General features: G+C 61.7%; 3 protein-coding genes across 4 annotated transcripts; all 3 read right to left on the bottom strand.

The window, feature by feature from the left end:
- Positions 1-364: 364 nt before the first annotated feature.
- Positions 365-4,900, bottom strand: ECM1 (extracellular matrix protein 1). Its single transcript, XM_064401685.1, has 7 exons — positions 4,720-4,900; positions 4,119-4,190; positions 3,345-3,643; positions 2,428-2,793; positions 1,259-1,479; positions 952-1,039; positions 365-538 (listed from the first exon to the last, which is right to left on the bottom strand). Exons 1-7 carry the CDS (start codon positions 4,757-4,759, stop codon positions 365-367), a joined length of 1,260 nt encoding a protein of 419 aa, XP_064257755.1. The 5' UTR covers positions 4,760-4,900.
- A 704-nt stretch (positions 4,901-5,604) lies between these two features.
- Positions 5,605-10,979, bottom strand: TARS2 (threonyl-tRNA synthetase 2, mitochondrial). The gene is made up of 18 exons (XM_064401676.1): positions 10,897-10,979; positions 10,601-10,803; positions 10,007-10,130; positions 9,791-9,912; positions 9,600-9,717; positions 9,311-9,372; positions 9,110-9,188; positions 8,860-9,003; positions 8,687-8,785; positions 8,272-8,438; positions 8,035-8,197; positions 7,824-7,961; positions 7,672-7,749; positions 7,487-7,587; positions 6,777-6,878; positions 6,434-6,506; positions 6,230-6,344; positions 5,605-5,814 (listed from the first exon to the last, which is right to left on the bottom strand). The coding sequence occupies exons 1-18, from the start codon at positions 10,951-10,953 to the stop codon at positions 5,666-5,668; spliced, it is 2,094 nt and encodes a 697-aa protein (XP_064257746.1). The 5' UTR covers positions 10,954-10,979; the 3' UTR covers positions 5,605-5,665.
- A 663-nt stretch (positions 10,980-11,642) lies between these two features.
- RPRD2 (regulation of nuclear pre-mRNA domain containing 2) lies at positions 11,643-25,276 on the bottom strand. Of its 2 annotated transcripts, XM_064401304.1 has the most exons (11): positions 24,744-25,276; positions 20,908-21,037; positions 20,551-20,651; positions 19,420-19,494; positions 18,149-18,201; positions 17,549-17,675; positions 17,005-17,180; positions 16,089-16,374; positions 15,557-15,832; positions 15,163-15,366; positions 11,643-14,589 (listed from the first exon to the last, which is right to left on the bottom strand). In XM_064401304.1, exons 1-11 carry the CDS (start codon positions 24,970-24,972, stop codon positions 11,942-11,944), a joined length of 4,305 nt encoding a protein of 1,434 aa, XP_064257374.1. In that variant the 5' UTR covers positions 24,973-25,276; the 3' UTR covers positions 11,643-11,941. The 2 variants fall into 2 exon arrangements, with proteins under 2 accessions (XP_064257374.1, XP_064257375.1); XM_064401305.1 differs by lacking the exon at positions 19,420-19,494.
- Positions 25,277-25,466: the final 190 nt, after the last annotated feature.

Below are 25,466 nucleotides of genomic sequence, written 5' to 3' on the forward strand. Positions count from 1 at the left end.
ACCTCCTGGGATTGTGGCCACGAGTGACAATGACACTGTGGGGCCACAAGAATCCAGGGCAGAGGTGCACAGAGACCCCTGGGGAGGGGGCACGAGGCCGTGCGTGCCCCGTGTGGGTGAGCACGGTGACCACAGCACACCCCAAAACCAAACACGGGTATCACAGCAGGCCTGGCACACCCCAAGAGTGCAAACACCCCAGTACCCACCCACACCCCGCCACACCCCGGAACGGGGCTGAGAGCCGGGGGGGGCCCCCCTGAAACAATGGAGACAGTGAGGCACAAGGAAATCCCCAAAAAAAAAGGACAAGCAGGGACACTCAGAGGTGACATCTTTATTGTCCCCTCCCTCCGGGAGGGGCTCACTCCTCGTGGCCGGGGGGCGGGGGCGCCAGGGCGGCCCCCAGCCTCACCTGGCTCAGGTAGGCGTTGTCGAAGCAGCGGCGCCGCTCGGGCTCCTCCCACGAGCAGCAGCCCCGAGGGTCCCGCCAGGCGTCCCCGGGGGTGGCACAGAGCGTGGCGATGCCCTGGGACAGCTGTGGGCACGGGCACGGGGCTCAGGGGGTCTGGGGGTGCCCGGCGCCCCTAAACCCCTCAGGCACTCACTTGTGGGGATGGGGGTCAGGGGGCTCTGGGGGTCCCAGCGCCCCCAAACCCCTCGAGCACTCACTTGTGGTAATGGAGATGGGGGTCAGGGTGGTTCTGGGGGTCCCCCAGTGTCCCTAAACCCCTCAGGCACTTGCTTGTGGTAATGGGGATGGGGGTCAGGGTGGTTCTGGGAGTCCAGGGCCCCTAAACCCCTTGGGCACTCACTTGTGGGGATGGGGGTCAGGGTGGTTCTGGGGGTCCCAGCGCCCCCAAACCCCTCGGGCTCTCATTTTGGGGCAATGGGGATGGGGTCGGGGTGGTTCTGGGGGTCCCAGCGCCCCCAAACCCCTCGGGCTCTCACCTGCTCCCGGGCACAGGCGCCGCGCTCCTCGGGGGGCAGCGGGCAGCACGCCGCCGTCATGGCCCCCAGCAGCTCCGGCACCGGCCGCCTGCGGACACGGCACGGGGCTGAGCACCGGGGGAACACCGGGGGAGCACGGGGGGCACCCCCAAGGGGGTTTAAGGCGGGGGGCGTGGGCTGCCGCGCCCCCTCCCCGAGCAACGGAGAGCCGCGGATGGCGGGGATGGGGATGAGGGGTCCTGCAAAGCCGGGACCCCCCAAGAGCGGGGACGGTGCTGTCCCCGCGGGCTGCGTTGGGGTCACTCACGTCCTTGTGAAGAGCCGCGTGGGGCCGCAGAGCGAGCGCAGCAGGGCCGGGCCGGGCCGGGCCAGGCTCACGTTGTGCAGCTCCCGGTCGTACTCGGGGTGGGGGGCGGCGGCGGCGAAGCAGCGACCCCGGGCCCGGGGACCCCCCCGCTGGCAGCAGCGGTGCTGGCCCGTCTTCACCGATGATTCCTCCCGGCAGAACCGATTGAGCCCCTTCAGCCACTGCGGAGGAGAAGCCGGGGGTCGGGGGGCTGCCCGGGCACTGGGACCCCCGAACAGCCGGGTCATCCCTGGGACATTTCCGTCCCCTCCCCGGATGCCGGGGCCCCTCCCTGACACGTTTGTCACCTTCCCGGATACCTGCGAGCCTTCCCGGCCTCTGAGCGGCTGGGTCACGATCCGGGCACATGGGTCATGCCCGGGACAGCCGGGGCCACTCCCCGGATACCGGAGTGCCAGCCCGAGCACCTCGGTCCCTTCCCCAAACACCTCAGTGCCTTTCCCAAACACCTCTGTCCCCTTCCCAAACACCTCAGTGCCTTTCCCAAACACCTCTGTCCCCTTCCCAAACACCCCAGTCCCTTTCTCAAACACCTCAGTGCCTTTCTCAAACACCCCAGTCCCTTTCTCAAACACCTCAGTGCCTTTCCCAAACACTTCTGTCCCCTTTCCAAAACACCTCTGTCCCCTTCCCGAATATGTGTCCCTCTCCCAAACACCTCAGTCCTCTTCCCAAATGCTTCTGTCCCTTTCCCAGACACTTCTGTCCCCTTCCCAAACCCCTGGATTCCTTTCCCAAACCCTTCTGTCCCTCTCCCAAACACCTCAGTCCTCTCCCAAACACCTCAGTCCCTTTCCCAAACACTCTGTCATTTTCCCGAACATCTGTGTCCCTTTTCCACACCTTGATCCCCCTTCCAAACACCTCAGTCCCTTTCCCACACTTCTGCCCCTCTCCCAAACACCTCAGTCCCTTTCCCAGACACTTCTGTCCCCTTCCCAAACACTTCCTTCCCTTTTCCCAAACACCTCAGTCCCTTTTCCCGGACACCTGCGCCCCCCAATCCTTTGACACCTGAGACCCTCCCGAACCCCTGGAGCCCCCCAACCCTTCATCACCGCGTCCCCCCCGTCCCACCCTTGTCCCCCGGCCCTGTCCCCGCTGCTCACGGCGTTGTGGGCGCAGCTCAGGCTCTCGTTGCGGCAGCAGCGGCCGTACTCCCGCTCCAGGCGGAGCCGCAGCCGCACGCGGGGCCCGGAGCGCCCACCGGGGCCGGGGGGCCCGGGCCGCAGCGCCCGCAGCCCGCAGATGTTGCCCAGGTTGGTGGCCGTGGGCTCGCCGGGAGGAAAGGGCGGCTCGCTGACCAAATCCCAGGCGACGTTGGGGTCCCAGGTGGGGACGGGGCCCCAGGTGGGGGCCGGGGTCTCCTGGGCGAAGCAGCGGCGCCGCGCGGCCCCGTGGCGGTGGCAGCAGTGGAACTGCCGCGTCTTCACCCCGAACTCATCCGTGCAGAACCCGTCCAGCACGTCCGTCCACTGCGGGGCAGGGGGACACGGCCCCCTCGGTGTCACCCCGTGTCCCGCCCTCCGCAGTGGCACTGTCCCCTCTGCCCGGCATCATCCCCTCCCGCCACCGCGATGTCCCCACGTTACACCGGCCCCAGCGCCTTGCCTCCAGCGGTGTCCCCGTGTCCCTCACGGTGTCCCCGTGTCCCTCACGGTGTCCCCATTCCCGCGGTGTCCCCCATCCCCTCAGTGCCCCCGCTCCCCTGGGTGTCCCCTCCCAGTGTCCCCATCCCCTCAGTGTCCCCCTCCTCGCGGTGTCTCCGTGTCCCTCACGGTGTCCCCCACCCCTGCAGTGTCCCCCCATCCCCTCGGTGTCCCCATCCCTGCAGTGTCACCATCCCCTCAGTGCCCCCATCCCCTCAGTCCCTCCGCTCCCCTGGGTGTCCCCTCATTGTCCCGCTCCCCTGGCTGTCCCCTGGGTGTCCCCCCGCTATGTCCCCTGGGTGTCCCCTCGCGGTGTCCCCTCGCGGTGTCCCCTGGGTGTCCCCGGGGTGTCCCCCTCGCGCGGTGCCCGCACTCACGGCGCGGCGGGCGCAGGGCAGCGGGCTGCGGTGCCGGCAGCAATCGTTCATGCGGGGCCGCAGCGCCGCCAGCGCGGCCGCCTGCCGCCGCAGGTGCGCGAAGGCGTTCGGGGGCAGCGGCAGCGGCGGCGGCAGCGTGGGGGGGTCGCGGCAGTGCCGGGACACGGCGGCGGCCATGGGCCAGGCGGGGGGGAACCCGTCCAGGGCGCTGCCCCACTCCGGGGGGCTGCGCGACGGGAACATGGTCCCCGCCGCCAGGATGTCGGGGGGCACCTCGAGGTCCTGCTCCTGCTGCAGCACTGGGAAAAGGGGAGCGGGTGGGCACAGAGCTTGTCCCTGTGCGCCCCCCCCTCCCCATTCTGTCCCTGTGGTCCCACTCGGTGTCCCCATGTCACTCCCGCCCCGTGTCCCCCCCATCCGAGTCCCCCTTCTCCTCCATCATCACGTCCCCACGTCCCTCCACCCCTAACCCTGACCCCCCGTGTCCCCTCCATCCATAATCCCCCCCACGAGCATCCCCGTGTCCCCAGTCCCCTTTGTCCCCCCACCCCAGGGTGTCACCCTTTGTCCCCTGGGTGTCCCCCTTTTTCCCCCCCACTCCTGGGTGTCCCCTTTTATTCCCTGGGTGTCCCCCTTTGTCCCCCCCACCCCTGGGTGTCCCCTTTTGTCCCCTGGGTGTCCCCCCTTTCCCCCCCACCCCTGGGTGTCCCCCTTTGTCCCCTGGGTGTCCCCCCTTTCCCCCCCACCCCAGGGTGTCCCCCTTTGTCCCCTCACCTTGTTTGATGTTGGGGGGCTGCAGCTCCAGGCTCTCCTGCACCACCTGCTGCAGATGCCCCGAGGCCAGCGCTGTCACCCACGGGGGACACAGGGGGTCAGCAGGGTCACCCCCTCCGTCCCCCCACCCATGGAACATCGAGCAGGGACCCCCCCCCAGACCTGTGGGCTTGGAGCTCCATAACGGGGAGGGGGCCCAGCCATTTGGGAAGGGTCCCAGACGTTCAGGGGGGTCCCCAGGAGCTGGGGAAGGGGAGCCAGGAGGGATGCAGGTGTTTGGGACAGGGAGCTCCAGGCGTTTGGGAGGGATCCAGGTGTGTGGGCAGCAGCCCCGACATCCGGGGTGGGGAGCCAGGTGTCCGTGGGGGTGTCCCAAACACCCGGATGGGAGCCCAGGTGTCCCAGGGGGGCTCCAGGAGCTCGGGAGGGGGATCCAAATACCCGGGAAAGGGACCCAGAGCTGGGGAAGAGCCCCCCGAATCTCAGTGGGGGATCTCAGGTGTTCAGAAAGGGGATCCAGGTGTCCGGGGAGGGGACCCTGAGCTGGGGAAGGGGCCCCGGGTGTCGGGGGGGGCCCTGGGTGGGGGCGGCGGGGACTCACCGGCGGCGCTGAGGAGGAGGAAGAGGCCGAAGGCCGCCATGGCGTCGGGAGCTGTAGGGTCAGCGCCGGCTCCGCCGCCTTATGAAGGGCCGGGTCGGGCGTGGGGCCACATCCCGCGGGGCTGAGTCACGGCCTGACGTCGCCGCAGAGCCGGGAGGGGGACCCCGGGGGGCTGCGCTGGATCCCGCACCCCCAAACGGCCCCGGGGGCGGAACCCCCCCCCATCCCCAGCCCTGACCCCACCCTGGTGGTCCTGACCCCACCCTGGTGGTCCTGACCCCCCCCGGTAGCCCCGGATCCCCCTTTGGTGGCCCCAGCCCCCCCCCCCCGACCCCTGCGTCACAGCAGGGGGAAGTGGTCAGGCCACATTTTTGTGGGTTTTGCCCCGTTTTGGGGCCCCCACCCACTGAGTCACCCCCGCCGTTGGGGGGGGGCTTTAGGGCCACCTCCAGAGGGACCCCCGGACAGAGGGGGGGGGTCCCTGAGCTCATGTCCCCGAGGGTCACCGCCTTGGTCCCCTGTGGGCGGGGGGATGGCGGGGCGGGGGGCTCCTGCCCTATCCCGGGATAACCGAATCCTGCCCGGGCAGGTGTTTGGGGTGTGTTTGGGGGGGGACAGCCCCGTGTCCCCCTCCCCGATTGCCCAACGGCGGCTGCGGCTCCGTGACTCCGGCTTTGCGCAACCCCATCCCCACTTTCCCCGACGCGTGGGCGGGGGGGAAATCCCGGCTGGAAGGACCCAGAAGTGCCCGGGGGCAGCTCGGGAGAGGGAAGGGAAACCTGGGAATCACCACCCGAGTTTGTGGGGAGGGTATCCAGGGATTTTTTGGGGGTCCCCAAGGCGCTGCCCCCCTCCCCGAGCACCCCAGTCTCAGCTCCCACAACATCCAGCGCGTTTCCAGCGGTTTATTAATTTGGGGGGGGGGTCTCGAGAAGGAAGGGGGGGTTCAGAAGCGCTGCTCGGCGTCGGGGACGCGGCCGTCGCGCAGCTCCTGCAGCCGCTGCAGCACCCGGGGCAGCTCCAGCTCCCCGAGCTGCCGGTTCTCCCGGCTCCGGACGCTGACGGTGCCGCGCTCCCGCTCCCGCCGCCCCACCACTGCGGGGGCACGGCTGTCGGGAGGGGTCCCGAGCCCCCCGACCCGCACGGGCACCCCCCGAGCACAGCACCCCCCGCCCTGCAGGGTCCAGGACAGGGATTTGGGGGGTCCCAGAACAGTCCTGGGGGGTCCAAAGGGGGGTCCCAAAGGGGGTGGGCATCCCTAAAACACTCCTAGGGAGGTCCCGAATGGATCTCAGGGGGTGCTGGTGAATTCCCAAGGGGGGACTGAGCTCCTGGGGGGGCTCCTGAGGGGTCTCATAGTGGGGGTCCCAGGGGAGGGTCTCAGTTTTCCTCCCCAGCAGCACCCAGGATGTGGATGGGGGTGTCCAGCCAGTCCTGGGGGGATCCAGGGGGGGTCCCGGGGGGCTCCAGGGGGGTCCTGGGGGGTCTGCAGGCCACGCCCCACCCTTACCCAACTGGAAGTTGTAGTGGGCGAGTTGGGCCCGGCGGATCTTCCGTGCCAGGGTGGTCCCGGGGTCCCCGTCCAGGTCAGCCAGGAGGCCCCCCCTCCTCAGCACCGCCTGCACCTGCACCCCCAGAGTCAGTGGGGGGCACGGGGGGGCAGGGAGGGATGGGATGGGGGGGTCACAGGGCACAGGGGGGGTCACACACTCACCTCCCGGGCATAGTCCTCCACCTCGGGGGTCTGTGGGATGACCATGGCCTGCAGTGGGGACAGCCAGAGCGGCCTGGGGGGCACAGGGGACACTGGGGGACACTGGGGGCAACACACAAGGAGGGGGTGCCCCAAGGGTGGAGGTGTCTCAGGGATCCAGAGGGTCCTGGGGACTGAGTGTCCCCAAACCTGGGGAGTGTCTGTCCCAAGATGGGGCACCCTGGGACGGGGTGACACTGGGGATGAGGGGGCTCAGACAACTGGGGGTCGCATCCCAGGGGCTGGGGGCTGCCTGAAGGACAGGGGGGGTGGGCTGTGGGGTGTTTTTGGGGTGCCCCCTCACCATCGCCCGCCGCAGCTCTCGGCCAGCACGGCCACCATGCGCTCCACGGAGCCCAGCACGGCCCGGTGGATCAGCACGGGCCGGGCCGGGCTCCCGCTGGGGCTGGGGGGGACACGGGGGTCAGGGGGACCCCCCAATGCCCCCCAGTTCCGCCTTCCCAGCCCAATCCTGACACTCCTCAGCCCCATGTCTGCCCCCGCAAATCCTGACCCTCCCCAGCCCCATTTCTGCCCCTCCACCCCAATCCTGACCCTCCCCAGCCCCATTTCTATCCCTCCACCCCAATCCTGACCCCCCTCCTAGCCCCCTAAATCCCCAGTTCTGCCTTCCCCATCCCAATCCTGACCCTCCCCAGCCCCATTTCTGCCCCTCCACCCCAATCCCGACCCCCCCAGCCCCATTTCTGCCCCCACCAAATCCTGACCCTCCCCAGCTCCATTTCTGCCCCTCCACCCCAATCCTGATCCCCTCCAGCCCCCCAAATCCCCAATTTCACCTTCCCCATCCCAATCCTGACCCCCTCCCAGCCCCATTTCTGCCCCTCCACCCCAATCCTGACCCCCCTCCCAGCCCCCAGTCCTACCCTCCCAACATTCCCCAATCCCAATCCTGCTCCCCCAGCCCCAACCCTGATCCCACCCCACAGAAATCCTGAACCCCAGCCCAATCCTGCCCCCCACAAATCCCCTATCCTGCCCCCCTCCCAACACCTGGCATATTCCAGCTCGAATCTCTCCGGCATCTGGAAATCCAGCTGGATGGTGCCACACTGGTGCTGCCTCCCCAGAGCATCCCTGATCCTGATATCGATCTGTCGGGAGTCAGGGGATGGGGAGCTTCCTGCAGGGTCCTGGTTTGCCCCCTTCAGGGTCCCCCCCTCCCCAAAATGCCTCACCTTGGGCCCATAAAAGGCGCCGTCCCCCGGGCTCAGCTCCCAGGGCTGCCCGAAATTCTCCAGGCTCCGCTCCAGCTGCTGCAGGGGCGGGTCGGGAGGGTCAGGGGGGCACAGAGCAGGGGGAACACGACACAGGGGGGGCATCACCCCACCTGCTCAGCACGGTCCCAAGTTCCAGGGTCCCCCAGGAACCCGTCGGGACGCGTGGCCAGGGCCAGGCGGAAGGAAAAGCCCAGGACGGCGTAGACGGCGCGGATGAAATCCAGCGAGGCGTCGATCTCGCTCTCCAGCTGGGAAAGAGCTGTCAGGGGGGGCAGGTGACACACGCTGGGGGGGACAGCGAGGGCTCAGGGGGACAGACACCTGCTCCAGGGTGCAGAAAATGTGGGCGTCATCCTGCTGGAAGCGCCGGACCCGCGTCAGCCCCGTCAGGGTCCCGGGGGGCTCGTTGCGGTGCAGCACCCCGAAATCCGCCAGGCGCAGCGGCAGCTCCCGCCAGGAGCGCGGCCGGTGGGCGAACATCAGGCTGGGGACGGACAGACAGACAGACAGGCTGCCCCCAGGAGCCCCCCCCGGGCACCCCGGGGCCGCCTGACTCACCAATGGGCCGGGCAGTTCATGGGTTTGAGGGAGAGGCTCTCAGGGGAGGCAGGGACAGTGAAGATGTGGGGGCTGTAGTGCTGCCAGTGCCCCGAGAGCTCCCAGAGCTGGGGGCTGAACAGGTTGGGGGTCACCACCTCGCTGAAGCCCCTCGCCCGGTACTCGCTCTGTGGGGACAGGGACAGGGCAGGACGTCAGCTCAGCCCCACAGCAGCGGGCACGGGGGCTGCAGGGAGTGGGAGAGCGAGAGTTGTGGGGTGCAGGGTGGGCAGAGAGGGGTATGGGGTGCAGTGGGGTCTGTGGGGGGCCAGCAGTGCCCGGCCGTGGTGGGGATGGGGTGCAGTGGGGTCTGTGGGGCACAGCAGTGCCCGGCTGTGGTGGGGATGGGGTGACAGGGACATGATGGGGGCCGTACCCGGATAAACTCCACGAGGGTGTTGTAGACGTGGGCACCACGGGGCAGGAAGAAGCAGCTGCCAGGGCTGAACTTGTGGAAGAAGAAGAGCTCCTGATCCTGCAGCAGGCAGGGAGGGCGTCACTGGGGGGATGCCCGTGAGGGTCCCCCAGCCCCTGGCAGGCAGCGCTCACCTTCCCGATGCGGCGGTGGTCCCGCTGCGCCGCCTCCTCCTGCGCCCGCTCCCACTGCTCCAGCTCCCGGGGGCTGGGGAAGGCCACGGCGGCCACACGCTGCAGGGACTGACCCCCAGCTCCCCCCCAGAGCGCAGCCGAGCTCTGCGGGCACAGGGGGACATCAGAGGGGCACGGGGACCCCGCCCAAAACCCGCTGTACGGGGGGATGGCAGCGGGGCAGGGCAGGGGACCCCCACCTGACACCCACCGTGAGCACCCGCAGGGCTCTGATCTGCCCCGTGTGCCTGAGGAGGGGCCCGTGGCACAGCTGGAGCAGGGGGCCACACCTGCGGGAGGAACAGACGGAGTGGGGACAGCTGTGGTGACCCACGGCCACGCCTGAGGGAGGAACAGACAGAGTGGGGACAGCTGTGCTGACCCGCGGCCACCCCACGTCCCCCGTGCTCACCTGTAGACCGTGGCCGTGGGGGATGTCACCTCCTCGAGCTGCTGCAGCTGGAAGGCGTTGTGCTGGGGAGGGACAATGACATGGGTGACGGAGGGCTTGGTGGCATTAGAGGGGTGACACCGAGGGGGAAGTGACACCGTGCTGGGCGAAGGACCAAGGCGGTGACAGGTAACGCCAAACTGGGGGTGACACTGGGCCTGATGAGCATCACCCAGCTAATGACCCCCACCAGGAGGGTGCCAGTGTCCCCAGGCTGGCCTCCCATGACACTCCGGGCAGGGGGACACACCTTGAGCAGCTCAGCCAGCTGCTGGCGGGTGGCCTCGAGGCGCTCAAAGCGGTGCCGGGCTCGGGCGAACGTGGCACAGGCCTCCTCCAGCGCCGGCAGCTCCGCGCTCTGCACCGCCCTGGGGACACGGGGACGCGTTGGGGACACCCCGGGGACACCCCGGGGACCCCGCAGCACCTGCCCAGCCCTACCTGCTGCCCATGTGGACGTCACAGAAGAAGCCATCCTCGGTGGCCCGGGTGCTGCAAAGCGTCGCCCCGAAAAACTGCTCGGCCACGGCGCCCAGGACGCAGGCGCTGGAGCGCCAGAAAGCCTGGGGGGACATTGGGGACACGGGGGACAGGGGGGACTCAGGGGCTGTGAGGGCAGCGGGGCGCGGGTCCAGCACCCCAGGGCCCCGGGCTCACCTCCCGGCCCTCGGGCGAGGAGAAGTCGAGCAGCTCCAGGTCGGTGTCACCTTCCAGGGGCCGGTCCAGGTCCTGGAGGGTCCCGTTCACCCGGGCCACCAAGGCCACCTCGGCCAGGCCAGCCCTGCAGGGACACCAGAGACGCCGTGGAGACACTGCGGGGACCCCATGAACCCTGAGGGGGCTTTGTGGGGATCACGGGGATGCAGTAGGAACCCCACGAACCTTGTGGGGACCATGGGGACATTGAAGAGACCCCGTGAACCTCGTGGGGGCTCTGTGGGGAATCTCGGGGACACCACGGGGACATTGTGGAGACTCTGCAGGGACTCTGTGGGGTCTCAGGGACATCATGGGGACATTGTGGAGACGCCGTGAACCTCGTGGGGGCTCTGTGGGGATCTCGGGGACACCATGAGGACATTGTGGAGACCCTGTAGGGACTCTGTGGGGTCTCAGGGACACCACGGGGACATTGTGGAGACCCTGTAGGGACTCTGTGGGAGCCACGGGGACACTGCAGACCCCGCAGACCTCGCGGGGACAGCCTGAGGGGCCTCGCCAGGACACCGCGGGCAGTGTCCCGAGCCGTACCCGAGCTCCGTGGCCACCTGGAACGGCGTGGTTCGCAGGGCCCGGCCGGGCAGGCGGCGCCCGCCGGGCAGCGCGATGCGGATCGGTGTTCCCGGTGGGAGGCGGCCGCTCCCGGCTCCATCCCCGTCCCCATCCCCGCGCTCCGCCGCCGCCGCCCGCAGCCGCTGGAAGAGCCGCAGGCGCTCGGGGTCCGGCCCGGACACCTGGGGACGGGGATGGGCGCGGGGTCAGCGGGCCGCCCTTGTGGGGAGCGGGCAGGGGTCCCGGGGGCGGGGGAGCGGGGGTCCCGAGCGCACCCGGTGTCGCCGCGGGGCTCCCGCCAGCAGCAGCCGCGAACCGGCGAGGGGCGACATGGCCGCGGCTCCGCCCGTTCCGCCGGAACCGGGGACGCGGCCGCCAAAACCCCCCTGCGGAAGCTGCGTTGGATTCGCCCGCTCGGGCGGGAGCGCCGCAGATTGGACGGAACCATGGAAGGGGCGGGGGTGTCCGGAGCGCACGCGTGAAAGAACGGAGCCGCCAAGGGCTGGTTTGGTACTTTTTATGCAGATCCTGAAGCCCACACCGGTATCAAACAGGTACGATGGAGGCAACTAAAAACCAACCAAAAAAAAAAATTGAAATAAATCAAGTAAAATCCCAACTTCATATAAAAGCCGCGGGGGCGGCCCTGGGTGTGGGGGGGCTCCGGCTGCGTGTGGTGAACGATCCCGGAGGGAATTAAAAAGTGATTGCTATTTACACACACGTAGAAAGTCAACAGTGATCCCGGGGGGGAAAAACAAAACAAAAAATCCAAAGATCCCCAAATCGACCCAAACCCAACCACAGTCTTCCCAAGCAGGGGGGACGCGCTTGGGCCGTCTTGCTGCCAGTCCCACGGAGCTCCAAGGTGGGTTTGGGTGGGTTCCTCGACCCTTTTTTTGCCTGGTTTCGGTGCTTTTGGCAGACAGGAGGAACAGGGGGGTCTCCCCTCCCTGCAGCAGCAATTTGGGGATCGGCTGGAAACCAACACCCCAACACCACTCAGCGCTCCTCGCGAAGCTTTCAGAGTTTTTCCTTTTTTTAATTTTTTTTTTTCTTTCTCTTAACTCTTTCAACTACTACTGAAGGTTTTATTTAACAGCAACGTGGCTTCTTGTCGTTAAAACATCGGTTTGTGTCTGTTTTCTTGTCTCACCCAATGCTGGGGGGCTGGGGGGGCGGGCTGGGGCTAGAACCAACCGAAAAGTACAGAACATTTAATTTAGGAGAAGGTTACAGGGGTCGTTGAGGGAAGAAAAAAAGAAAAAGAAAAAAAAAAGAAAAAAGAAAATAAATCAAAGGGCAGCGTCAGCAGCTGCGTCAGTACCGGGGAGGGAAGAAGGGGCGCTTAGGGGTGAAGAAGGGAGCCCCCCCTCTTCCGAAGGGTGGCCTGGGCCTCTTCAGGCTCTGGAAGGGGTCTCTGCCGCCGAAGGGCTCCCGCGGGCGGAACTCGGCGCGGGGCGTGCGGAGCAGCACGGAGCCGCGGCCGCCGGGCTCGCGGTGCCCGGGGGGGCCCAGCCCGCGCGCGGCGCCCAGCTGCTCGCGGGGCAGGGGGCCGGGCCCCGCGGGGTCCCGCGCGCGGGGCAGGGGGTCCCGCGGCTGCGCGCCCCCGAAGTGCTCCTTCAGCGTCCCTGGCATCGTACCGTGCTCCTTGGGGAAGGCGCCGGCGCCGTGCTCCAGCGGGGGCGGCGCGGGGAAGGGGACCCCGCCGTGCTCCCCGGCCGGCGGCGGCTGCGCGGGGAAGGGGACGCCGGCGTGCTCCCCGGGCACCGGGGGCGGCGGGGGCGTGGGGAACGGGACCCCCGCGTGCTCCACCGAGGGCGGCGGGGGCACGCCGTGGGGCAGCGGGAGCGGCGCGGGCGTCTCCTTGGAGAAGGGGTTGGCGTGATCCACCGACGGCATGCGGGCAGGGACCGAGTGATCCCTCGGGAAGAGGCCGCCGTGGTCCTTGGCGGGAGCGGGCGGGGGCACGGCGGGCGGCCCCACGGGGTCCCGCGGGAAGGGGCTGCCGTGCTCCAGGGGAGGCGGCGCGAGGGGCGGCGGCGGCAGGTGGTGCTCGAAGGCGGAGCTGAAGTTGTTCGTTCGGAAGTTGTTGACGCTCTCCGGGAAGGGCGGCACGTGCTCCTTGTAGGGCGCCGGGAAGCCGCCCATGCCGGGCAGCTCCGAGGAGCCCGAGGGCCCGTTGTCGAAGGCGCTCCCGCCGCTGCTCAGCTCGAACCAGCCCGCCCGGCTGCCCTCGCGCCCGTGGCCCCGGCTGCCCTTGCCCAGCACCCGGATGGACTCCACGGTCTGGATGGGCTCCCCCGACATGCCCCGGCTCGAGGCGTTGTGGTAGCCCAGCGTCTCGATGGGGGCTCCCTTCTCCTCGGTGCTGTCGGGCAGGTCCAGGCAGGAGGAGGAGACGCGGGTCTCGATGCGGTAGTGCTCCTCCGGCGGCTGCGGCTCGCCCTTCACAGCCCCGGACAAGCCCCCCACCTCACCGGAGCCGCTCTTGGGAATCTGCCCAAAGTGCTTCTCCTCGGAGGGCTTCCGAGAGGCGTTTTTGAGCATGTTCTTGAACTCAATGGTGGAGGTGGCGGAGATGGAGGAACCCAGGGGTTTGTCCCCGCCCGCCGCGGGCGGTCGGCTGGCGGGGCTGGGGAGGGCGTTTTGGGGAGAGAAGAGCGAGCGGTGGGGAAGCGCGTGGGGCGAGTCCGAGTATTGCTTCTGCGGGAGGCCGGCCTTGGGCAGGCTGCTGTGGTTGGAGTCTGGCGTGAAGAACACGTCGTTCTTGCTGGGGGACGGGGACCCGTCCGAGGCCGAGTCCTTCCCCCTGCGGCCGTAGCTCCCGAACATCCCTGGGGACGAGGCCAGCGGGTCGCAGCTCTCGCTCTGATCCAGGATAGACCTCATGGCCGGGGGGAAGGACGGCTTCACGCCGAACTCCTGCGACCGCTGACCGTAGCTGGACAGCACTGGCTGGTACTCTGCAGAATCGGGGAGTTTACTCGATTTCAGGATGGACTTGACCGGCTTCTTCTCCAGGTTCAGCATGGCCGAGGGCGGCGGGCCGGAGTAGTCGAAGTCACGGTAATCCTCGTCTTCTTGGAAAGATGTATCTGGGTAAAACTTCTCCTGGGAGGAGTCCATCAAGGAGGAGGGCATCTCCCTGCTGTCCACAGGTGGCTTGTACAGGCTGGCCGGGGACTCTCTGCCAAGGCCGAAGGGCCGGTAGCCATGCACGGAACTGGGAAGTTCTTGGGAATATCCATCATCTCGGCCCTGCAGAGGCGACCTTGTGCTGCTGGGAGTTGAAGAACCGGGGCTCATGATTTTCGACAGCAGGGAGATCGTGTCGACGTTGCTCGACGTTGGCTTGTCCATCATCTCGTCCTGGGTGGGCGTCCCGCTGCGCTCGTCGCGCACTGGCGTCCCGTCCACATTGTCCATGGAAGTGCTGGTGGGACCACGCTGGAAGTCAGAGGTGTGACTCTCCGTTGCCATGCTGGACCCCAAGCTGCTGAGGATGGGAATATTCAAGTTCAGGCCGCTGAAGCCAGGATTTCCCTTCAGGAAATTGTGTATCTTCATCTCCAAGCTGGGAGAAGGGGGTTCTGATTCCAGCTTGGCTTTTGAAATTTCAGAGGACTGACCCAGTGAGGTTTCTGTTGGCAAAAGGGAGGAAGGACTGGTAGGGTGGGAACTGGAAAATCCCAGGGAATTAGTTGGTGGTTTAAAACCAGAGCTTGACAGTGCTGGGGTATGTCCGACGGGAGCCTTGTTGACTGAAGTGGAGGAAACCTCTGCGGTGGTTGAGTTTGGAGAATAACCAAAACTTTTGGCTATGAAGGACTGTGGATTGGAAGGAACACTCCTCCCCTTCAAGCACGGCACAGTTGTGTTGGCTGGCGATGCCGAGGTGCTCTGCGAGGCAGGCTCTCCTGACTGAACGGTGTTCCCAGCCACGCTCTGCAGCAAGGACGACAGCCCTGGAAAACACAACTGCTGCATCAGGTACTGAGGGCAGGGGCAGATCACCCCAAGCCACTGCCATGGGAAAGGCTCCTCTGTTGGCACTTTACACCCCCCAGACTCCAGCCACGAAGAGGACTGGATTTTGCTGCACTGACACTAGTGAGCTGCAACATTCCGCCAGAGGCTTGGATTGATCTACAAATATAAATTACACCATCGAGTCAGGTGGGTAGAACTCGTCCTGATCTACAGCCAGGAGTGGGAAAACCTGCCCTGCTGGCCAGGTGACAGTGGCAAGGTGCCAGAGCAGCAGGAGAACCTCTTGGTCTCCTGTCCTGTTCAGGGAATGTTCCAGATACGTGTGTTTCAGCCACAGCACAAGCAGGAAGTACAGGGAAGTGACAGATCTCACTGGCCCGTGACACCTGTGCTACCTGACAAAGACCATCCACACGTGCCAGAGACGTAAAACATTCCAGTGACGCTTTTCTCCCTCTGTTCTCACTTTGGGATGAGCAGAGCAGCACGTTTCAGCCTGGCCACTGCCCTCAGACACCTGCCAGCCTCCCCAACACCCACCCCAGTACCTTGCAGCGCTGGCGCCGTCTGAGTCTGCGTTTTGGAGAGAGCTGACAAAATGCTTTCCGGAGTTATCTCAACTTTGGAGAGAATATTTGCTAATGGATTCGAAGGAGCAGATGGGGTTCCCAGGACAGGAGTCTTCAGGCCACTGGTGAGAGCTGAGGGGCTGGTTGGGGTCCCTGGCGAAGGTCTCGAGGCGGGACTCACACCTGGGGCAGGAGCACACACCACTCACCTGTGCTGCTCTGGCAACACACATGCTTTTGAGCCAGGTTTCCCACAGGCACAACAGACCCAACCACACCTCTGAGAGCAGTAACTCACATTTATTTTGACACAATTAAAGCTTTAAATGATCACCCAGCTCCGTTAGTGCCCACGGCCCAGCTCAGCACTCACCTGTGCTCTTCATCACCGACGTCAAACTGCTCAGGATGGAGCTGATCTTGGCCAGGTCCACGTTGGCCAGGTTGGGTAAGGCAAGTGTCGGTGGCAGAGGGATGGGAGCTGTGCTCACCACCTTTGGAGCTGGGGGGGTTGGAGGGGCTGGGGCTGGTGTGGCCACTGTCCCCGAGGCTGTGGCAGCTGCAGCAGCCGATGGCACCGCTTTGGGGACACTCTCAGTCTTGGTGGGGGCCGGGGCTGGAGCAGCCTGCTTGTCCTTCCTCTCCTCCACTGCAGCAGAAAAAGGGAAAACAAAGGCAGAAAGGTCACTCAGTCCCCCCAAAAAAACTCAGTGAACATCAATTCTGATTCCCACAGATGTAAAAACATCTTTGATAAGTGTGATAATGATCACGGTGGGACTGGGACTTCCCTGCCAGGAGATTCAAACCCTACAGCCCAGCACAAGCTTTGTGCCTCCTCCACATCCCAAATGAGGCTGGAAAAGGCTGGTTTGTCCTCTAATTCCCACAGGACAATCACATACCAATGATTTTAGACGTATCATCCTCCACATCAGAGAGCTCCATGTCTTCCACATCCCGATTATCTGTGGCAGGCTCTGGAGAAACCATCTTGCGGCCTCCAGCTGCTGGGGAGCGGGTGCTGTTCTCCTCCCCCATCCCCTGGAAAGGGGACTCAGAGCCCGTTGGAGATGGAGCATCCATGCTGGGAGAAGGGACAGGAGACTCCTCGGGGTCAGGAAGGGTTGCTTTCAGCTGGTCCAGCTTTTTCTTCAGATTGCTCACTCGGTTAGCAAATGTTTTGTAGGCCTAAGGAAGGAAGGACACTGGACTGGGGATCTTTCATGCCTCAGTCACTTCCTGAAGGAAGCAACACACAGCCTGAGAAAACCAATTCCAAATTCCTGGACCCTGCAGTGGTAAGAACTGGGCTTCTCCATGGGACTCACAGGGCAACAACCACAAAAAGTGGGGAGAATAAAACCCTTTTCCACTGACTTAAAACAATTTTCATAACCCCCCCTATATTTTAACAAACGTGTTTTGCCCATTTGGAGCTTTTGGCAGGTTCTGGAGGGTGTTGGCTGTTTTAAACACTTTACTACTGTCCTTTCTTTGCTCGTCTACTTCTCACATAAATCCCAAGTTTTCAGAATTCAGCATTTGTCACACTAACTGTAATTTTGCCCTGTTTAAGAATCTAGAGGGCATCCAACATTCCAGCAACACACACAAACTGAGCTTCCAACTGCTGGATTTTGAGAGCATATCCTTGTCTTACCCAAAGCCTCCATTCTGCTCTCTTTGGAAAAAACATCCTTACACCAAACTTTTTAATTTGGGAATAGAGAGATGAGGCATTTTCCAGCTTCTGAGGTGCCCAGTGCACACAGGCAGATGCTGTTCCACCTGTGGAGGATCCAGAAAAGGCACACTTACATTTGCCACCACCTTGACTTCTTTGTACTGTGCCTCGTAGAATATCCCAGCGTTCTCCAGCGCCTCGGTGAGCGAGGGGCCGTTCTTCACTTGCTTGTCCAAGCCATTGACAAATTCCTCCAGCTTTGAACTTGCTTCTTCAAACTCCTTGGAGAACTTCTTCCCTCCTGTTTTATCTGCAGGGAAATGAACACCATGCAAATGAGCCAAACCATGGAAGTGTGGCCTCAGAGGCAGCACCTGGGAGAGGGGGACAGTGGAGCTGCACACTCCCAGACCACCCTGGTCATCCACTGGGGTCTGGCAGGGGATGGCCAGGGCATGGCTGCTGACAGAGTGTTGCTTTTCAGACAGTCATTTGCTTAGTCTGAGCTCTGCACCTGAGTTTCCACTGAAATTCAAAAACCAAGATTTCTGGCTCCTGATTGCTGGTTCTTAACATCACTCTGAAATTTTGGCATTTTCCAGACATAAATTCTGACATTTCACATCTTGACAGAACTGAGGAGCTCCCACAACACCTTCAGTGCCCTCAGGGCTTTACCTTTCAAGCACTTGAGTGTCTCAGTGCTGCAGACATCCACCCTCATCGTGGAGAGCTGCTTCTCCTTCAGCTCTATCTGATCTTCTGAGCGTTTGTACAACAGCAGCTCATCAATGAGGGACTGGGGCTGGAAAAAAGCAAACAGGAAAAGCCTCCTCATCACATTCCAGGGAAGAGCAGCCCTGCCTCTGCTCTGGTTCCAGACTGCTTCCAAGTGAGAGCTAACCCACGTGGAGCCTGGGATTTGCAACCTCAAATTTCACAATGAGCAAACCTGGGCTCAGGCAGGAACTGCAATTCCACAAATCTCCTGGTTATGAGCAGGGACAGGTCTTTTTTATTTACTCCCCATTTCACTCTACAGGTGCCTGTGCATTTCATGAACATGTCCCACTCTGTCAGAAGACTGAATTTATTTCTTGCCACCAACTCCTCAGCCACCTCAAACTCCTCTTCACAAGGATGTCCTGAGCTTGCCCAGACCCTCCCCACGGGTGTCACAGCCCCCATGTTACAGGTGGCTCTTGGGCCTGGGGTAACCCCACATGCAAACCCCAAGGTGGGGTCAGTGCCATGGGTCACTTCCACTCACAGACTTACTCGGAATTCAGCAACAATCTTGGACTTCAGAGCAGCTTTCGGGTTGGTGGAGGCTGTGGGGATAAAGGAAAATCGTGAAGAAATTAAGGAACCACATCCCCGTGGAAAGTCAGTCACAACAGGCAGCCTAATAAAAGGTATTTTAAGGTAATTCCATGTGTTACCCAGCACATCCTCCCCTCCATGCATGTGTCCCTCAGTGCTCCAGGCAGCTCATGGGACATGGACATGGCACAGCTGGGCTGGGACAGAGCTCAACAAGTGACACTGCTGCTGTTTAACATGCTCTGAACATTTCCTGGGCACACCTCTTCCTCAGGAAGACAAGTCCCTGCAACAGCCATCTAACAGCCTTATCCAAGGAGTTCCAGCTCTCTGCAAGGAAGGGAATGTTATTCCCAAAGTGCCAGACCTGGAGCTGACAGGGAGCCCAGGTTTCCTGTGGGCAGGGCTTCCCTAGGGCACTTCCTAGGTCTGACCATGCTCAGAGCCTCAACAACTGTCACACCTGGTTACAGGGTGGGGGGACGAGTCCTGCTGCCAAGAGACTGAATCCATCAGATTCTGGACAAAACAGGAGAAACAGGAAAGAAGAAATGAGCTGATAAGAAGCAAAGCACTAAAACCCTCCATCCACGCTGGATACAGCCCAGTTCTGTCTGGGAAAGCAGCTTCTGGTTTGTTAAGCCCAGGAATAAACACTCCCCAACTCTTTTAATCTTCTGCTGTCACCCTGTGCCACTCGTCACACCTGAGGTCCCACATGTCACACATCACACCTGATGTCCCATGGTCACACCTGACATCTCACCACCTCCGTGGGACCATTCAGGGTGTTGGTGCAACATGAGATCATTAAGGTCACTGTTATAATAAATTCTCTCCTGCTGCTCTGGGTTCTGGACTGTCACATCCTGTCCCTGCACTGCCAGCTCCACGTTCCTCCTCCCAGCCCAGCCTGCTGGGGCAGTTCCTGAGCATGAAGGGAATGTCCATCTCTGCTCCTCTCTGTCTCTTCTCCATCTCTGACCAGTCTAAGAGCAGTTTCCAAGAGGTTCCACCAGCTCCTTCCTCTCCTGTCCACAACCTCTGCTCTCATATCTTATTTTTGCCTCACTTCTTTTCTTTACAAAGTAATTTCCTACCAACACCTCCTTGGTGTGCACATCTTGCACAGGCTCAGCTGGCTCAGCCCACGCTGGGCTCAGCCCTTCTGCTCCTTGAGCAGCCAATTTCTGCATTAGTGCACAGAGTTCACAGTGGTTCCTTACTTTGTGATTTCTTCCACGGCTTATTCGGTTTGTTCAGAGACTCTTTCAGCTGCTTCTGAGTTTTGAAAGTGGTACCTGGAAAACATTTCATTTTTGGCAGTCTGGCATTATGGGATTCCTGTCAAAATCTGGGTTTTGGTGCCATACAGTTGCACGGTGAAAGAGTGAACAGAAATTTGCTTTAAAATACCTCGACCAACTTCCTTAGAGGAGCTGCTGGATGCCCAAGAGAACCTCAGTTTACTCAGGAATGCAGCAACCTGGGGGTGGTCTGCCATTTTTAAATCAAGTTTCTGTTTGCCCTTACACTAAGGCAGTTCAAAAAAAATCACAGTAAAAAAGGAAAACACAAGGAATCTAAAAATGAAACTCTTCAGGGAAGCTGTAATGGAATCAACATCGAACAGACAAGTGCTGCCCACTGGGAAAGCAGCCACAATACCTGATTTACCTGGAACCTCACAGACCTGTTTTCAAATTCCAGAAATGAGCCATTTCAGAGCAAAAAGCACAAAGGTCACTTCTCAGCATGCAACACCCAGCTCCAGCCTGTCCTCGTGCCACAGCCCGACCCAAGACACCACATTCCTCCTGCTGTGATGGCCACTGACCCTCAGACCACACCTGAGGGCTACCTGAGCACCTGCAGCTCTTAGTGATGTGAGTCAAGCCAAAACCTGGACTGATTTCCACTGCTAATTCCTGATTTTAACCAACTCCACGTGTTTCTCCCCTAAGGACTTGAGGACTCTTCACCCTCCAGCTTTGCTCCTGCCTCTTCCTACCCCACAAACACCATCAGTTCAACACTGAACATCACTGAACAGCACAAGGAGGTAGAGCCAGAGCACCCTGGACATGTAGGACCATTTCAGCCTCACGTTCTGTTTGCTCTCAGCTGGAGCAGCTCCAGCTCACGTGAAAGAATTCACAGCTGCCTTCAGAAAGGTACAAAAGAGGTAAAAAGCAGGAGAATCCAGCGCTGCTCACGTCCCACACCTGGCTATGTTACAGCCTGTGCCAGGTGCAAATGCCCCTCATTCCCCTCAGTGACCCCAGACTATTTCTACAACTTCAGCGAGCTCACGTGGCAGTTTGTAAGGTGAGAAATGCAAAGGGGAAGTAACTTACTCAGTGCTTCTTTCAGTGCCAAAATGGTTTCCTCAGGGTACACGTTTCTGTCCTCCCAGATTTTGAAGATTCTTTCGATGGATTTGGAAACTGATGGATCCCTGGAAGAGAAGAGTTCTTTACCCCCTGAGTGCAGGACACTGGTGTGAGGTTCCCTCACTGAACAGGATAATTTGACCCAAACCACCCCCCTGTGCAAATTAAAACCCAGCTCATGCCCACTCTGCAAATACACAGCTGTTCCAACAGAATCCTTTAAGTTCTGCTGATGTTTCTAGGAAGTCTGAGATGTCAGAAGAAAAACTCCCCCTTTTTGAGACACTCAGCCTGCCAACAGCCCGTTAGTTCATTACTCACTTCACTAATGAAGCAGCCTCAGGAAGCACCTCTGCAAAGGTGTCCCGAAAAACAATGGCATTTTTCCTCTTGCAGTTCTGTATGACATCATTGGCCAAGTAAAAAAGGTTCAGCCGATGAGGAAAAGCAGCTGAGGACAAAAGAAAATTGAGAGTCAGCATCAGACACAAGTACCACAACAGCCACACCTTGATCCCAGTACTTCAGCACTGCTTTTGGGGAAGTTTCAGAGTTTCCAAGGTCCAGCAAGGAAACCTTGAGGACTAGAGAAGACATCTTCAATTTACAAATGATCTTCAGACTCTCTCAGCTGTGCTTGCTCCTCTGACCCTCCTCATGTTCAAAAGCTCCAAACTGAGTTACTTCATCAAACCCCTTCCTCCAGGGGTGGGTGGGTAAACTTGGGAAGCTCATCCACGTGCAAATGATGGTAATGAGCTCCTTCATTTCACTGAAGGACACTGCCAAGGATTAAACTAGAGGAACAGTGCCAAGAGTGAGTTACTTGTGTGTTGTCACCTCTCACCTGCTCATGTCACCCCTGGCTGCAACCAGAATCAGTTTTTATCTACAGATCCCTCAATTCACTTATCCTGCTTCATTTTTCAGTTGTCTCTACTTTGACAAAGCCACTTCCCACAGCATGGCTGCACCTTGCAGCTCTCCTGGTCTCCAGGATTCCTCTCAGGAAGCTCAGCATCTTTCCTGGTCCAGAGCCCTGGGTGGGAGCTCACCCCTCACTCACAACCTGAAAAATCTCCCAGCACAAACATTCCACCCGTGCTGCCCTCCCAGATCACAAGTGAGCAAAGTTCAAAAGGAAGATCCTGCCCAGAAGATCCTCCTCTGAGGGGAAGCAGAGCTGAGGACACAAGAAAAGGCTTAGCTCAGATGGCTTCTCCAATCCCCAAGGGTCGATATCTTTAAGCCTCCCTGAGCTCCTGCCAGCTCTCCTGGCACTGAGCCCCTGAGCATCACTCCAGACTGGGGTGAGGAAGGGCACAGGACAGAGCCCTCGGGAAGTCCCTGCTCCTAAAGCCCTGTCCCTGCACTGTCCCTGCCCCAGGACACTCAGCAAAGGCCTGAGACTCACTGCCAGCAGCTGCTCACCCCCAGCTCTGCATGGAGCCCCAGCTCCCACATCCCAGGAGGAGCTTTTAGCCCTGTCCCTGCTCCTGTGGCCACTGCCACCTCACAGAGCCCCAGTTCAGGAGCTTTTAGCCCTGACCCCACTCCTTTGGCCACTGTCAGCTCACAGAGCCCCAGCTCCCACATCCCAGGAGGAGCTTTTCCAGCACAGACTCAGCCAGCCAAGGATTTATGGCCAGAACCTGTTGCTCACAGCCTGTGCCCTGACCATGCTGACAGGACAGGCTGAGGTGGGTTTTCTGGAGCACAGAGTGCTCTGCTCTGCTCTGCCCCGAGGGCTGGGAATTCAGCTGGAGCAGGGCTGCACTCCTGGTGCTCCAAAACAATTTGCAGCCAGCTTTGCCCAAAATGCCAGCCTCGATAATCTCTCAGATCATCTCCCATTGGAATGGGGCTTCTGTGATTTAGTTAAAGCCAGTGCTTGAGTGCCAATTCTCCTGCTGCTCACCCTCCATCCCAGGGACATTTCACCAGCAGACAGCAACGATTCCACATCTGAATAACATAAAATAGATTTCAAAGAATTATAAACCTTTGATTTAAATGATCCAGCATCTACACAGCAGAAGGAAATCTGGAGCAGGGCTCCAGCCTGATGCTGACCATACAGAGCAGCACTTGCCCAGAGCAAAGTTAGAGCCAGTTATAAACCAAGATACAGCCACACCATACAGGAGGAATGCTGGGTGCAGAGGAAGGCTATGACATGATCCACACAGAAAATCAAGTGTTTCTGGGTGCAATGGGCTGAGCCCAGTGGGGGAACAGCTCCTCTCAGCTTAAAGCAGTGAGGAAATGTGGGCAAACAGAGCCCGCTCCAGCCCTGCCACCTGCTCCAAACCAGGCACAATGGCACCAACAAAAACGGCATTTCAGAGCCCATGGGCGTGTTTAACTCACACTTAAACACTCTGACCAAACCCTCCTGCAGAGACACAGGGATTCCCAGCAGGAATTTCCCAAAGGTGAAGAAACAGAGGAATCCTTGCAGGAACATGCCTGCTGGGAAGCTCTGGCTGTGACCAGCACGGCTGGGAAGCAAGATGCCAAAGCAACAGCAACATGTCAAATAGCAGCACCCCAGTTTTTCCTGAAAGGACACAATTCTGTGCCCCGGGAGCCCCAACCCCACCACACTGCCCCTCACCAGGAGGATTTGATGTGTTCATAGGAGTTAAACATTTGAACACTCAGAAATGAACCCAGATCCACCTGCACTTGCTGTGGCACCACCACTGAGCTCCTCTGGGACAGGGACGTCCCACAGTGAGAGAACTGTGAGGTCCCTGGGGCAGAGGATGAAGGGAAAAGCAGGGAAAAAAAAAAACAAACAAAAAACTATGGAAGCAGGGAGTAACCAACCAACCAGGGACCAGGGCATGGCTGTGTCAAGGATTGGGTGAGTAGGATAAGATGGGTAAGGAGGGACCTGGATAAAAGGAGGGGTATGGAGGTGAGATCCTTGAAAGAATCCCACAAAATCCAACAAGAATTCCAGGCTGGGGCCAAGGGGCTCAGGGGAGGCAGCAGCAGCAGACAGGAGCTGGGGCAGAAAGAGGGCATTGAGGACCTGCAGGTGGGAACAGCTCAGTGGCTTTTGATGAGCTTGGGAAGGGGGAAGGAGGGATGGAAGAGCACTGAGGGCCTCAGAAGAGCCAGGAGAACTGTGAGAACGTCCAGAGGAGCTGGCACATCCCAAGGAGAGATGGGCTGGATTTTCTTCAGGGGGCATGCACTTGGAGCAGAAGGGGAAGAGCCCCAAGGATGATGCCACAGTGCCAAGGGGTGTCCAAGGGAGGAGGATTTCCAGTGACAGCAAGGCAGGAGGACCCAGGACACTTCCTCCAAAGCTCTCACCTTCCTCTCCTCAATTCCAGGGAGTACAGACAAAACAGACCAAACTCTGGGGAAAGAGGATCTTCTGCTTTCTGCAGCAGTGCCTCGATAGTGAAACCAACTTTCCCAATTTTCCAAAAGGTTCAGCACACGACAGATCGACACTTTGGGATGGGAATGTTATCTCCATGTTCCTGCCCAGCAAAGCTGCCTTGAACTCCCACAAGAAGAGTCCAACCTTCCCACAGCAGCGGAGATAACGCTGCTGTGCTGAGCCTTTTGCCAACCCCAACCTTCTCCCTCCAGGTCAGGGCCACATCCTGATGGGCACTGCAAACCCCAAACTGGCACCCAGACTGTCTGTGCCCACCCCAGGCTGCTCCAGCCAGGCAGGGCACAGAAAACAGGTCCTCGAGCCCCCAAAGTGCTGCTTTAGGAGATCACGGATTCAGGAGGACAAAGGTGCCACCACTGAGGCGCAGGTTGTGCTCCTCCAAGGATGACAAGGTGATGCACACGGGACAACAGGGAACGTTTCCAAAGTAAAAGGGGCAGATCTCGAATAGGTGTCAGGGAGGAATTCTCCCTTGTGAGGCCCTGGCAGAGAACAGCCGTGCCTGCCCTATCCCCGGAAGGCTCCAAGGCCAGCCTTGGAACAACCCGGGCTAGTGGAAAGCGTCCCTGCCCGCGGCACTGGACGGGCTTTAAGCTCCTTCCCAACCCAGGCGAGCCCGACCCCGCTCCGCGGCCGGTCCCGAGCGCCCGGTGCGGGCTCGCCGCCCACGGCGGAGCCGGGACCGCGGCCGGGCCGCCCCCGCTCTGCCCCGGCCGCCCCCCGGGCCCGCACTCACAGCGCCGCAGCCACTTCATCCAGTGGTACACGATGGTGCTGTGGTGCCGCTTGTTCTCCAGGCACCACGAGGAGAGGCCCTGGATGGACTCCATCGTGTTGGTCACCGCCTGCAGCTTCCTGTCGAGCGAGGCCTCCAGCGCGCCGGCCGCGGACGAGGCGGCGGCGGCCGACGAGGAGGAGGAGGAGGACGAGGAGGCCCGGCCGCCGCCTCCGCCGCCCGCCGCCATCTTCCCGCGCTGCTCGCGGCCGGGCCGCGCGGGGGGCGGCGGGGCGGCGCCTCACGGGGCCCGGGGGGATCGACGGGGCCCGGGAGGTGCTCGGGCGGTGCCAGAGGCGGTCCCAGCCCGGAGTGGTGGGGGGGGAACGGCTCGGTGCGGGCGGTGCACGCCGGCCCGGAGGGGTAGCGGGGGGCCCCGCGGGCGGCGCCGGAGGCGGTGCGCCGGTACAGCCGAGGCGGTGCCGGTATACCGGAGGGCGGTCACGGCCCGGCCCCCCCCGCCGCCATTTTGTGACTCCCCGCACGCCGGCGGGACGCGCACGCGCGCGCCACGCCCCCCCCCCCGCGCCTGCGCGCGCGCCGCGCCCCGCCCGGCAAGATGGCGGCGCCCCCTCACGGCGGTTTGCCCCCCCCCGCTCCTTCCCGGCCGTGAGGGGAGCGGAGGGCGCGGGCGCCGCGCGAGCATAAAAACGGCGTTTATGCTGTTTATGCTGAGCTCGGAAA

This window comes from Passer domesticus, chromosome 32, assembly GCF_036417665.1.
Source record: "Passer domesticus isolate bPasDom1 chromosome 32, bPasDom1.hap1, whole genome shotgun sequence".
In the NCBI taxonomy this organism is placed as follows: domain Eukaryota; kingdom Metazoa; phylum Chordata; class Aves; order Passeriformes; family Passeridae; genus Passer; species Passer domesticus.